Raw genomic sequence first — 14,262 nt, forward strand, 5'->3', positions numbered from 1 at the left:
CCCCTCCCCGTCTCAGTCGAGGCTATTTTCGCTCCAGAGCTGCCTCCTGGTCCGACAGCTACGTGAAAGCCTGTGGTTGACTGAATAACTGAATGCGTATATAAGAATAGGCGGCGTTTATTGAGCACTAACTATATGCCAGACGCCGTTCCCAACAAATTTATACTGTTATTATCCCTATGAAGAAACCGGGCACAGTGAGGCGTAATCATTTGCCCAAGACACAGTGGCAAACGCAGGATTGGGACCCAGGGGATCTGGCTCCAGAGCTCGATCGCGCAACGACGTCTCTGAGCAGCACAGGCCCTTCATTGTCTTAAGGCGTTGTCATCAAACGCCTGGGCACCGGGCACTGGCGAGCGAGAGGGGGCAGCGCGGCGGTCAGGTGAATCCTCGCCTTCCTCGCGGCGCAAAGCGCCCGCAGGCAGCGTCCCAAGTGCCCACCAGGCGGCGCGCTGACCCCACTCACGTCCGACACGACACGCCAGCGCGGTCTCCTTATCATCCCCCGGGGAGTTGGCTTTGACCACGGCGACCTGTGTCCAGCCGACAGGTGGAGAACAGATGACCTGGTGCCAGGTGCGGGGCCCCTGCCAGGTGCCCTGCAGTCTAGCGGTGCAATTCAGGCCCTGTTTCTCCCCCTTGCTTCCCACCTCCGAAGATAACTGACGAGTAGCTGGAAGGGGCACGGCCAGACTCCTTTTGTTCAAGTGCTTCACTGTTTACAAAGCACTTTCCACCAGCTCGATGCAGATAAAGGACCAGGGTGTACATGTGCCCAGTAGAGAGCCAGACGTTCTCACCCTCACCAAGTCCTCACCCCAGGAGAGGGGCAGTGTGATCCCCCTTTACAGACAGGGCAGCTGAGGCCCAAGGAAGACAAGAGGTTCTCCCAGATCACCCGCACAGCCGATCTCAGAGCCAGACCCTAATCCAGGAGGGCTGGACCCCACGTCCTTATCCTTTCCTCTCAACAAGAGCACACGAGGGAGCCTTTTGAACAGGAGGGCCCTCCTGGCTGGAGAGACCTGTGAGAGGCAGGGGCATAGACAAAATGACCCCTCAAAGCCGGAGGCAGGAGGTAGGTACAGTGTGGGATGTGAGTAGCTTCCCTCAGGCTTCTGAGGCCAGGGGGTTCCCACCTGCTTCCTGGCTCCCCTGTCCCTCCCCTGCCCCATCCCCCCTCTCTTCCATCACTCTTCCCTGCATGACTGGCCCTGGCAGCCCCATTCTGCACCCTCACTGTGCTCTGTCCTTTGCGACTTCCTCCCACTCTCACCTCTGATAACTCTCGAGGCTCACACGCCTCCCAGTCTGGTCCCTTCAGTGGGAACTCCACTCTGCACCCAGCTCTTTGCTGCACCTGAAGCACCTGACGCCACCTGTCCAGGGTGGGGCTCTGCATCCTCCCACAAACCTGCCCTCCGTCCTGTGTCCCGCGGGCCAGAAAGCTGGGGGCATCTTTGACCCCTCAACCCCAGTCCTAGAGCCTAACTCCTCTCCATTCCACTCCTTAAATGTCTGTCAAGGCCATCCCCTCCTTCCCATCCCAAGGGGTTCTGCCCTAACCCAGGACATCATCACCTCCCAGCTTCCAGTGTCACCCACTCTCTTAAATCCTCTGCCATCAGAGTGATCGTTCTAAAGTGCAAGTCTGCCCCTTGTTTAAAACTTGTAAATTAAAAACCTGTAATACAAAACAAACACCTTTATCACAGGAGGAAGCCCCAAACCTTTCACTAGACCCATAGAGCCCTGAGCCGTCCAGCCCCGGCGCATCTCTCTGGCTCTGGCTCACTCCCCACTCCTTCACAATCCTTACTGCCTATGGCTTCTCCAAAGCACCAAACTCTCCCTAGTCTCTGAGCCTTAGCATGCGCTGTTCCCTCTGCCTGGAAGCCCCGTCCCCAGCTCAATGGCTGGCGACGCCTCCTCGCCCTTCTGGTCCCAGCTGAAACGTCACATCTCACAGAGCTTTCCCTGACCACTTCCAGGTAAAGTGGGCCCCCTACTTGGTTTCTCTCTTACTCAGAACTTGGTGATCTTCATCCTTCATACCACCTTCCAGCATCTCAGAGCTTGTGTTTTTGTATGCTTAGCTATTTAATCTCTGTCTCTCCCAGAGCCCCAATTCTCCACGCGAATAAGGACTGCCATCTCTCAATCACAGCTGTACCCTCACACCCAGCCCAGGACCCGACATACAAGTAGACACCCGATAACTATTTGTGGAACAAACGAGTCTTTCATCTTGTCCTCATCAGAACCCCATTCCCAGCCTTTCTTTCATCTCTGGCCTTTGCATGAGCTGCTTCCTCTGCCTGGAAGGTTCTTTCCTTCCCCTCCCACCTGAGCTGATCCACATATCACAAGACCAATTTCTCTGGGATTCGTCCTTGGCCCCCTCATTAGAATTAGGGTTTTCCTCTGGGCTCCCCTGGTTCCCTCTATGTAGCATTCTATCATAACACTTAAAAATTGCAATTTTCCAGGTAAACATGAGAGATTGTTAGCAATAATGAACTACTCCCCCCTCTCCCCCGCACCTCTCTGCTCCAAGCGGCTCAAGGGCATCCATTCTCTGCCTTTCAAAGCATCAGGAGCCCCATTTCCTATTTATTCAATAAGCGCTGACCGGGCACCCCTCTGTTGTTTTCTTTCCTCCAGCACTGGGGTGGTAGGGAGGAGGGGAGGCATATAGACAGGATTCTTCCAAAGGTGAGACTGAGGCAGGCGAAAGCATCAGGGGTGCTAAGCAAATGCCCAGTCGACCGACATCCAGGGTGCAAGTGGGTGCCAAGGAGGCTGGGGGCCGCGGGGCGGTACTAGCAGGTTGAGTTCTTCCCCTTTCGTTGGGCATCTGCTGTGTGCAAGGTGTGGTGGGGAGGGCATTGGGGGTAAGAGGAGAGGTGAGCCTGCATGGCAGACACACCTGGGGTTACCTCCAGCACAGCTGCGCACAGAGTTCACTGAATCTGCCATCTGTCTCCCCACCCTGGGAGCAGGTGGAAGGACCGAGGTTGGGTACAGTTGCCGGAGGAATCTCGGCCAAACCTGTGGTCACTTTTTTGTCTCTGCCTTGCCAGGCTGCTCTGCTCCTCTGAGCTGCTGCTTGTTCCCTCTATCCTGACACTCCCCATACACCAGTTTATCAAAGTGAAGTCCAGAGACCACCTCCATTGGTATTACCTGGGAAGGGGGCAAAAACGCCTGGTTCTGAGCTCCCATCTGCTGACCCTGGGGTGGGACCCTAGCATCTGCATGTGTACAATAACCTCTGCTTGGCACTCTCGAGTGTGAGAGCCCCAGTACTTCTGCTGCTTCCAGGATCAGCCCACACGCCCTCCTTGCCCCTGGCTGCTGGTTCCTGTCTGGGATCCTTTGGGGGCTGTTCTTCCTCTGCCCACCCCTTAAATGCCAGGGTGCCCAGGGGTCCTCCATCCAAGCCCCTTATTCCTCTTTCACATCCACACCTCCAGTACCCTCAGCTAGACTTTCATCTGCCCTTGTTTGGCCAACAGCACCCAGATTTGACATGACTGATACTGACCTCCCCACTTCCCCAGAAGCCACCTTCTACCCCCCAACACATCCTCTCGCATGTAGTGCCCACCTCAGCGAGCATCCTGCCTATTGCCCAAGCCAGAAACTTGGGTATCATACTTGACTCTCTGTCTCCCTTCCTTCCTCATTTCAGCAACAACTCGATCCTGATTTGCCTCCCTCCTAAAGATGTTTTCAGTCTACCCCTCTCTCTCACCCCAGACCATTGCATTTATCCCCTAACTGGTTCCTTTCCTCAAGTCTTTCCTCTTTCCAGTGAATTTTCCAAAAGCTTTCTAAACTGCAAATCTGACTACACTCACCAGCCCCCTTAAAACCCTTCAAACGATTTTCAAGGTCCTAACCCCCTTGACCTGCAGGAAGGACCTTCCTCCAGCTGGCCCCAGCTTGCCGCTCCAACTTCCTCCCCTCCCCACTGAGCTCCAGTAACAACAAACTGCTTCTTGTTCTGGCCTCCAGACCTTTGACCATTCAGTCAGTCCTTCGGCATCACCTCCTCCAGGAAGCCATCCCTCTCCGATCCCCCCACCGCCCCCGCCACCCCCCACCCCACCCCACCCCACCCCGCATGGTCCTTAGTGTATCCATCCTGCCTGGTAGAGGGATCTGTTATTCTACTCACCACACTGAGTTATACTCATTGATTTTCATGTCTCGGTTCCACGCTACGCAGTGAGATCCTTGAGGGCAGGGATGGTGTCCAATTCGTCTCCGTGTCCCAACCCCTGGCCTGGTGCCTGGCACTGAGGACAGGCTTGGCCGATGGATGATGGATGAATGCAGAGGGGAAACTTGAAGGAAGTGACAGCCAGGAAGAGCCAATAGGGCAGTGAAGGCCAGCCTGGCAGGAGGCGCAGCCAGAGCAAACGTGTGGGTAGTAGAAAAGCAAGAGCTTCCCTTCATCGAACGCCATGACTGCCTGCCAGCCATTGCGCCTGGGCTTCGCTTGCACATTCGGTCTCATTTAGTTCCTGCAACAACAGATCAAGACACTGGCATCAGAGAACCAAAGCAACTTGCCCAAGGTCACACAGCCAGGCTTGGAGTGGAATCCAGGGCTGTCTGGCCTGAAGACCTGTGCTCTTTCTGCTGGGTCACACTGCTCTCCTGGGGATAGCACCTCCTGGAGATGGACAAGGAGTGGGCCCAGCTACACACCTGCCTAGCTGAGGGCCAGAACCGGCTGCTCACGCTCAGGCCGACAGCTTCTTCCTCCCAGCCGGACCAGAGGCTCAGAGGCCAGACAAGGATTTATCTGTTCCTCCCTCCCCAGGCTTTGGGTGGGGGAGGGGGGTCTTTGACTAGACATGCACACCCCCCCACCGCCACCACCAGGGAAGGGCTGCTGCGTCCCATACTGCCCAGGGTGCCTGGGGAATGCAGGGGGCTCTGTGATGCTGTCTGCGCTCTGCAGAATCTGTCTCCCTCATCGCACTTGGCCCAGGCTGATATTAACATTCATCTGCATTCCCCGCGCACCCGCCTGGCAGATGGTGGGGGAGGAGGCTGGGTGTGTGCTGGGGGCTGCAGCCAGAGACCAAGCTGGGCCTCGAGGGCCAGAGCGGAGTGCCCACCCATCCTGCCCCATGGGCCCAGCCCAGGCTGGGGCTGTTCCAAATGCTGGGGTACCTCCTCACCCTCACAGCCTCTGAGGGGTGCTGGGTGCTAGAATCCGACCTTTGATTTTTCTAAGGACTAAAGGGGCCCTGCAATTCCAGGGAGAAAACCCAGAGATGTGGGGGGATGGGGGATGGGCCCCACCTTTGGGAATCTTGGATGAGGGTCATTTTCTTCCTCCTCGCCTGGGAAGTTTGCAGAGACCGGAGATAGAGACCCTGCTGGCATAGGAGCCCCACATCCCAGCCTGGGGCTCCCTGGATCACAGGGAGGGCAGTAGTGAAGAATGGAGGTACAGCCTCCAGGGAGGCCTTGCCCACCTGGCTCCCCAGCTTCTCAGGAGGCTTACCCCTGACCCCAGCCCCAGAATCCAGTCTGGACCCTAGTGGCCTTTTCAGCCCAGCGCTCCAGCCAAAAGTTTCCTGTTACAGCGACTGGACTGAGACGTATTGGGGGGAGGCAGGGAGGGTTATCCCTGCCCCTCTGAGTAACGTAGAAGAGGAAAGGAACTGACTCCTGAGCAAAAGGAGTACAGGCTAGACACCTAGAAGAACTTCCCTCAGCACAAACGCAACTCTTGCGGAGAGAAGTGGACTTTGGGCTGTGGGAATAGGCTACAGTAAGGAAGACGTTCTTTTCTGGCTCTCGTAATGAGTTCGGGAAAAATGACCTTTCCAAATTCCAGGTCTCTTGGGATTCAGGGCAGGGCAGCGGATCCCCAATGCTCGCGACCGGGGACAGGCGCCCTGCCAGAGGGGTGGAAAAAGTAGTGTCCCTATTCCCGAGGCCACCACCCTCTCCCTTCCTCGCCCAGTTACTCCGCCCCCACATCCTGCCCCTCGCGTCCTAGGCCCCTGGGTTGCTGGCCGGCAGGGGAGGAGTTAACTCTGGAGGTATCGGCTGGGCTCACAGTACCTGCCGCCGCCGCCGCCGCCGCCGCAGCCGGTGGGAGGGACGAGGAAGCGGGAGCCGCCTGGGCGCCAGAAGCGCTCCAGTCTGGCGGGGCGCTGCGCGGGTAGCGGCGGCGGGTCTCGGCGCGGCCAGGGGCGTCCGCCAGGGGGCGCGCCGCGACGGGGCGGGAGGGGCCGTCTGGTCTGGGGAATTAGCACAGGGACGAGCGCGCGCGCGGGTCCCCAACACATCTGGGCGAGAGCGGCGCCGCTGGAACCGAGGGGGCATATCTGGAGCGGCGGAGCCACCGCGCAGCTGGGGCCCTTCGAGGCGCTCGGGGCACCCATCTGGGACCTCGAGAGGGGGCCGTGCCGCGCACAGCTGGACCAGGGGAGGGGGGCGGCGGCTGCACAGCTGGACCGAAGGGGGCGGGGTCGGTCCCGGGCGGCTGGCAGAGCGAAGGGCCGCGAGTGGCCTGGGACTGGAGCATGGGACGGCACGCCTGAAAGAGCAGGGGTGAGGAAGGGCCTGGTACCCTGAGGGGGAAAGACGAGAGAAAGGGGCACGAGAGCAAAGGAGGAAGATGCAACTGACTCGCTGCTGCTTCGTGTTCCTAGTGCAGGGCAGCCTCTATCTGGTGAGTGGTCCGCGGGGAGCGGCGCGGAGGGGCGGGGGCCGGGAGGATTGGGGGAGAGCGCGGGAAGCTTCCAAGCCCGAAAACTTTCTCCCTTCCCCTCAGCATCCCGGGGATGGAGCGGAAGCCTGGAGGCTGGGGGAGAGGGCGGGGCCGAGGCCAGAGACTGGACAGTAAGGGTTAATAGGGGCGGGGAGAGGGTGCTGGGCTGGCCCACCCACTCGGCCTCTGGTGGCGGGAGGTAAGACGGGCACGAGGGAAAATGCCCGCAGCCGTCGCCAAGGGTTGCTCGACCCCTTCCCGGGCCCCGGGCCGTGCGGAAGGGTGGGGGGGGATGGCTGTGGAGCTGATGACCTGCCAGAGTCATCAGAGCTGTGGGGCTCTTCCCTGACCTAGGGGCCCCGCGCTCTGGGTCCATCAGCGTACGAGCCAGTACAGGCGCGGGGCGGCCCCCGCGTCCCTCGCTGCCGCCTTCCCTCCCGCTCCCTCCCTCCCCGCCTGTTGTTTTCCTCTTCTCTCCCGGCTGCGCGCAGCCGGAGCCCCACAGGACCTGGGCAGGCGGCTCCCGCCCCGGGCTCTCGCGGCCGCTGAGCGGAGCGCCCAGAGCCCGCTCCCCGAGCGCTCGCTCGCTCCTTCCTGGCGGCCCAGGACGCGCGGAATCGACCCCAGACCCCAGCCCAGGGCTCAGCTCCCCTCCGACCCACCAATTGGGTCGGGTGGCCAACCGCCACCCACAAATCCCGTCTTGGAGAAGCCTCAGCCCCACACCTGGGTCTGCCCTTCTCCTCAAAACAATAATTATCTTTGCCACCGTGTGGAAGAAGCCCTCCCTTATCACATCCCCACCCGGGGCCCTTCTCCCCATCCTCCAGCCATTCAGCTGTGACCCCCGGCGGCCGAGTACACACAGGTCTGCCGCCTTGAGCCCAGCCCTCAGAGCTTCCCCTCCTACTGTCCCTCTGCCCCACCCTTGGGTCCTGGCAGGCAGGGCCACCGCACACAGCCCCAGGCATGGCCAGGGCCAGAAAAGAGACCACAAACCCCTTTGGAGCCCTCCAGACCTCAGGCATCCCCCACCCTCATCCCAGGGTCACCAGCAAATCCAGATGCTGCCCAGCTGTGAGCTGGTGCCCCGGTGCTCATAACGAGATACGTAAGGTAAGTACTCTCTTCAGAAGCTGAGCAAACCCACACCAGGCAGCTGTCCTCAGGAAACCCGGTTCACTCCCTGATGCCCTCCTGAGCTGTCCTGTGTTTGAGCTCGTCAGGCTGTCCTGCTGGCCTTCCCCACAGCTCCTTCAGGAAGCCTCCCCAGATGTTGCCTGTCAATAGAGCTGATGCAGCAGAGGCCAGCCAGGCCTCCGCAGTTTACAGGAGATCCTGGGTGGGGATGGGGCTTGGATGAAATCCCAGTAGAAGGACCCATCTGGCTTGTGCGCCCGGGAGTGCAGTGGCTTGGGAGGTCTGACTCTGTGTGACAGCCTTGTAGTGATGTAACCTGTGAGTCTGGTGTCCCCATCTGTGAAGTGGGAATAATAAGAACTCCTACCTCCTAGTATAAGTAATGTCCTGGCAAGTTATCACCAGTGGTCCCCGGAGGAGAGTGTGGCCCTCCTGGGTATGGAACTCACCCCAGGTCTCCCTCAAATCCTCCTGCCAAAACCTAAACTGCATGTGTACTTGAGAGAGAATTTCGCTGGGTTCTGTTTTCTTTTCCATCATCTGTTGGTTCTCTTCGCCTCTGAAGGTAGAAACTACCCCAGGATAGGGGTGGTGTCTCATCCAACAGACTAGGAAGTCCCCAAAGGCAAGGGCTGTACCTCCCCTGTCAAACTAGGGGCTCTCTCAGCATAGAGATGGAGCTCTCCTATCTGACTTGGGGCTTTTTGAGGGCAGAGACTGTACCTCCCCCATCAGCCTGGGAATTTCACAGAGTGGGGGACTCTACCTCTCCTATAAGAAAGGGGTGCTCTGTCATCACAGCTTCTTCTATCAGATGAAGGCTCTCCCAACATCGGGAGCTGGGCCTCCCCCATTAGACTTGGGGCTCCCTAGGAGCTGGGGCCATGTACCTCTGCTGCCGTGGTCTACTGGAGAGAATTTTCCACCATCCTTCCAAGACTTTGAACAGTGACCAGAGGCAGGACAGTGGGGAGAGGAGCTAGGGGTGACCTGAGTGTCAGAACATGAGAGGGAACCACGACACAGGCCAGAGTGCGTACCCAGCCCCCAGAGTAGGTGGGCAATGTGCAGGGCCCCCTCAGCCCCAAGTCAGAGTGGAAGGGAGGGCAGAGCGATGATGCCGGTGGTGGGAGGCAGTGAACCAGAATTCCTGGGTCTTCTGGGGACCCAGGTGCTCATTCTCCTCCCAACTCCCTCCACAGGTCATCTGTGGCCAGGATGATGGTCCCCCTGGCTCAGAGGACCCTGAGCGTGACGACCCTGAGAGCCAGCCCCGGCCCCGGATGCCTCGAAAGCGGGGCCACATGTCACCTAAGTCCCGCCCCATGGCCAGCTCTACTCTCCTAGGCCTGCTGGTTCCACCTGGCGAGGCATGGGGGGTCCTCGGGCAGCCCCCCAGTCGCCCGAACCACAGCCCCCCACCGTCGGCCAGAGTGAAGAAAATCTTTGGCTGGGGTGACTTCTACTCCAACATCAAGACGGTAGCCCTGAACCTGCTCGTCACGGGGAAGATCGTGGACCACGGCAATGGGACCTTCAGCGTCCACTTCCGACACAATGCCACGGGCCAGGGCAACATCTCCATCAGCCTCGTGCCCCCCAGTAAAGCTGTAGAGTTCCACCAGGAGCAGCAGATCTTCATTGAAGCCAAGGCCTCCAAAATCTTCAACTGCCGGATGGAGTGGGAGAAGGTGGAACGGGGCCGCCGGATCTCGCTCTGCACCCACGACCCAGCCAAGACCTGCTCCCGAGACCACGCTCAGAGCTCAGCCACCTGGAGCTGCTCCCAGCCCTTCAAAGTCGTCTGCGTCTACATCGCCTTCTACAGCACAGACTACAGGTTGGTCCAGAAGGTGTGCCCGGATTACAGCTACCACAGCGATACTCCCTACTACCCCTCCGGGTGACCCTGGGCAGGCCACAGAGGCCAGGACTGGAGGGACAGGCCTGCCCACACAGGAAGCCATCTGTCTGGATACTGGGCAGGGAGAGGAAGGGGCCTCAGGCGGGGAGCGCGGGGGTGGAGAGGGCGCCAGGGCCAAGCCTCAGGTGGCGGGGAAGGGGGCGCAGGTGCTGGCCCCAACCAGCAACCAGGACACAGGAGCGCTGGCCGAGGAGTGGGTTCTCTGGGCAGCCTCCCAGGGCTTCCCCACGGAGCAATAGAGAGATGCAGGAGGCCCCTGGAGCAAGCAGACCAATAAAGTCATGGAGGGGAGCCCAAGACCTTGGCTCCCTCCCTGCCATCCTGCGGAAGAACACAGCAAGGAGAGGGCTATTTCATCGGTGAGGACAGCACGCGGGCACTGAAGGATGGCGGAGCTGGGGCTTCCTGGGAGCCAGCACCGGAACTCTCCAGCCCCACCCAGTGGGCCGACCCGAGCCCTCATCCTGGACTGTGGCTTGAGGCTGAAGTGGTGACCTGTGGAGTCTTCGATATCTTGACAAAGAGACCATCTGCCCCCAGCCAGGCCACCCCTTCCCAAAATTCCTTCTCTTGCCATTGCTCCCCGCCCCCACTCTTGTGCTGAAGGGGACCCTCGTCCTTAAGCTGAGACAGGGGGCGATCGTAATTCTCGCAGCACCAAGACCACACGTGGAAGCCCACCCGTGAGCCACGTGCATCCCACTGCTTGCTGGCTCCTCGGGGAACGACCTTATCCAGCGAGTGAGCCTTCCATAGCCAGCCTTGCCCATCAGCCCAGGTCTTGCCAGGACAGAGATGCTGCCTCCCCTGTGGCCCATGGGACCATCTGCAGCTCGGGGCAGGGTAAGGCCACACCGCGGCGGGTGTGCTGGGCCTGTCCCGTAGTGTCTGTCTGTGGGGGTGGGGAGGGGGGAGGTTTTGTGAAATCATCAGTTTGTTGACTTCTGTGTGCAGACTCTCGTTCTCAGATCAAGGAATAAAGCTTTCCTGGGCACTGGACTCTGAGTTATTGGGGAGGGGTATGGGAGCGGGGGTGGGGAGGGCCACAGGCACCCCGTGGTCCGGCCAGAGTTTCTCAGATGGCAACAGGACATTTTCTGGAGTCCAGAGCTGCAGGGCTCCAACAGCTACTGGAGCTGATGCTCCAGGGCTTCCCTCTCCACCCCCTTTCCAGCCACGAAAGCTGGGCCGGTGTTGTGCCGGGGCTGGTAGGGGGTGAGGGTGGCATCTGCGAAGTAGCTGGGGAGGAAGAGGTAGTAGGTGGGATGGGCCACATAAGGTGTTCCCTGTCACCTTCCTGGATATCCGTCTGATGGGCCCACTGGGGTCCCAACACTCTTGTCAGTATTTTGCTCTGTGGCCTTGGGCAAGTCCATTGTCCTCTCTGGTTCTCTTTTCATTTTTTTTCTATAAAATGAGGAGCTTGCCATTTGGGAACCCAGAGGTTCTCAGATGTGAGTGGGCTTCTGCATCACCAAGAGGGTTGTTAAAACCCAGATTTCTGGGTTCTACCCCAGAGTTTCTAATTCAGTAGCTCTGGAGTGGGGCCTAAGAATTTGCCTTTCTAACGAGTAATGAGTGCCCAGGTAGACGCTGATGGTCCCAGCCCAGGGACCACACGTTGAGGGCCTCTCAGATGTCCTCTGAGTTCCCTTCTGGCCCTGGCTTCCTGGGACGAGGAGACACCTCTGATGCTTCTCCTCGTTGTGATTTCCAGCGGCTCCTCCTGCAGAAGTCTCCTGGGAAGGGTCCCTTCAGAGAATCAGGGGTATTGGGTGTTCAGTCTGATGACATGCTCGGGGAGAAACAGGCCAGGGTGGGGTAGGGACAGAAGGGGCTTGAAAGCAGCCATGCCCCTGCCCCAGCCCATAGGAGGGCCTCAGAATGGAGGGCTGCCCAGGCCACCTCATCTGGGAGTTAGCTGGGCTAATTCCATTCGAGCTCCATGTGGGGAAGGCTGGGCCCCTGCTACCAAGATCACAGTGCCCTCTCTGGAGGCCATTGGAGATCTGTTCTCTTGGGAGGGTGGCGTGCGGGCCCCCTGGGTCCCTTTTGGCCAGGTAGCCAGAGTGAGGAGAGTCCTAGCGTGAGGGTCGGGTGCTCTGGCCACCCGCAGCCTGTCTCCCCTGCCCAGCAGCACTCAGCTCGGACTATCGCCCTCACACCGCACAGCAGAGCTGGGTGGGGTCTCAGAAGCCACCTTGCTGTCGTCCCCCTCATAGGAAGGGACCCAGAAAGGGTGAGTGACTTGAGCCCACACTCCTATCCCAGCCTCTTCCCCGCCCAGCCACCGCACCTTGCTTGTGGGGCATCTCTCCTGAGCCGAGGTTTGAGACTCCCCAGCTCCTTCGCGCCACCCTCTCCCTCCCCACCCTAGGGACAGGGCTCGGGCCCTGCCTGCCATGGGGGGCTTGGGCTTGCTGGGCTCTGGTGCGTTGTCCCACCTGTGGACACACGCTGGAGACCGACCACGAGCACCTCCCACAGTCCTGTGGCTGCGCTGGGCCCCTGCTCTGTCCCCCCTGACTGAACTGTCAGCAGGGCGGGGGGCCCTCTGGCCCACCCCCCGGCTCCTCTCCTCCTGTAGAGAGCCAGATGCTGCCGACAGCTGGAGGGCTGGCCTGCCTGGCACACAGTTCTGCCCGCACGGGGCGGGGGCTTCATTTCAGTAACTTCATTTTGCCCGCGTGCAGCCTCTCCCTCCTTTTCCGCCTTCCCCGGTAACACGGGCGGCTCGTCTCAATTAGGACCTTGCTAACAGATTTCCTCCCGAATCATAATTCTGCTGGAATAGACTTTGTGCTCTACTAGTCTTGCCATCACCAGATACTTCCTGTCCCCCCTGGTCCCCACAGAGGGAAGGGGTCCATCTAAGCATCTGGCTATGAAGAAGCCAACCTCTTCCCCCTTGGTGAGCAATGTCTAGGCATCTCCTGGGCAGATAGACCCCCAGTCCTCATCAATTGCTTGGACCTCCCACTCTTGCCATTCAAAACACAGGAGAGGGCTTCCCTGGTGGCGCAGTGGTTGAGAGTCCACCTGCCGATGCAGGGGACGCGGGTTCGTGCCCCGGTCTGGGAGGATCCCACATGCCACGGAGCAGATGGGCCCGTGAGCCATGGCTGCTGAGCCTGCACGTCTGGAGCCTGTGCTCCGCAACGGGAGAGGCCACAACGGTGAGAGGCCCGCATACCGTAAAAACCAAACCAAAACAAAACAAAAACACAGGAGAGCAGATTCCTCAGGAACAAACCTGTCTCCTGTCCCAGGAAGAAGCTCTAGGTTCCTATCCTCACCCCCAACCCTTGCCCCCTCCCACTGCCCTTCAGTGGTTGGCCTGCTGGCCCCGTGGCCCTGTTCCCCCATCTGCTCAACTTGGCTGGGGGGCCGCCCCAGGGCAGGGGCCTTGGCTCCTCTGTTCGAGTGGAGCCTCTGGGACAAGCCTACCAGACTGGGGGCTCTTTGGGGACATGACCTGTATCTCCCCACCAGACTGGGGAGCCCCTGGAGCCAGGGTCTGTACCTGCCACGTCAGATCGAAGAGCCTCTGAAGCTAGGATCTGTGCCTCCCTCATCAGGCTGGAGTCTCTCTGAGGGCAAGAACTGCAATTTGGACGCAGTGGGGAAAGCTTATTCTTTTCTAAGCACCGGAACACCTGGAGGTGGTCTCTGCCCTCAGCCCTGCGCACGTCTGGGCAAGGATTCCCACCTGGGCCTCGGCATCGCCATCTCTAATGGAGTGAATATTCCCAGCGGTCTGTGAAGCTAATAAGAGGGAATACATGTTAGGTCAGCTGGCAGCAACGCTGAGTCTTCCTCTTGATGAAGTTTAAGGCAAAAGCAAATGGGTGCCTGGGCCCCTCCTCCCTCCCTCCTTACCCACTTCCCAGGGATGAGCAAGCAGGAACTGAGTCACCCACTTTCCCATCCTTGGCAGGAATGCTGGTGACCTTGCATGTGGCAGACTTGTGTGGCGAGGCCCACTGCTCAGAGATGCACGAGGTGGTAGGTGGGTAGGGAAGCTGGGGGAAGGGCGTGTATGGGGGTGGAGGCAGCTGAAGGTCGTGGAGTGACCAGGGTGCTGGATTATTGAGTGGGTATGTGTAGGGGGTCGTGGGAGACACAATGAACCAGTGGCTCTGTGCTGGGAAGTGATCCAATGTCATGGCTGGGAGTAGGAGAGAGAAATGTTACTTCCGAAGGTTCTGAGTCCTCTGGTACTGCCAGGAGAACCAGAGGCTGGGGTGATGGGCAGGGAGAGGCACCACCAGACCCGCTAGGCGGAGGCGAGATTGGCGGGGGACAGCACCTGCCAATTATACCAAAGTCCTGGAGCGGCAGCTGCTACCATCACCAGGACACAAATGCCAGAAGAGACACGGCACTCAGCAGCCGGGCGCTGGGTTCTGGTTCCACAGAAGCCCCTGTTTCCTGTCGGCCTGCCAAGCTC

At 59.5% G+C, this 14,262-nt stretch overlaps 1 protein-coding gene across 1 annotated transcript; it reads left to right on the forward strand.

Annotated features, from left to right (window-relative positions):
• The first annotated feature begins 6,604 nt into the window (after nt 1–6,604).
• Nucleotides 6,605–10,563, forward strand: NXPH3 (neurexophilin 3). Its single transcript, XM_082678737.1, has 2 exons — nt 6,605–6,709; nt 9,091–10,563. Exons 1-2 carry the CDS (start codon nt 6,656–6,658, stop codon nt 9,793–9,795), a joined length of 759 nt encoding a protein of 252 aa, XP_082534863.1. The 5' UTR covers nt 6,605–6,655; the 3' UTR covers nt 9,796–10,563.
• The last annotated feature ends 3,699 nt before the right edge of the window (nt 10,564–14,262 follow it).

The sequence above is a fragment of the Grampus griseus genome (genome assembly GCF_964374135.1).
Source record: "Grampus griseus genome assembly, chromosome: 20".
Classification (NCBI taxonomy): Eukaryota; Metazoa; Chordata; class Mammalia; order Artiodactyla; family Delphinidae; genus Grampus; species Grampus griseus.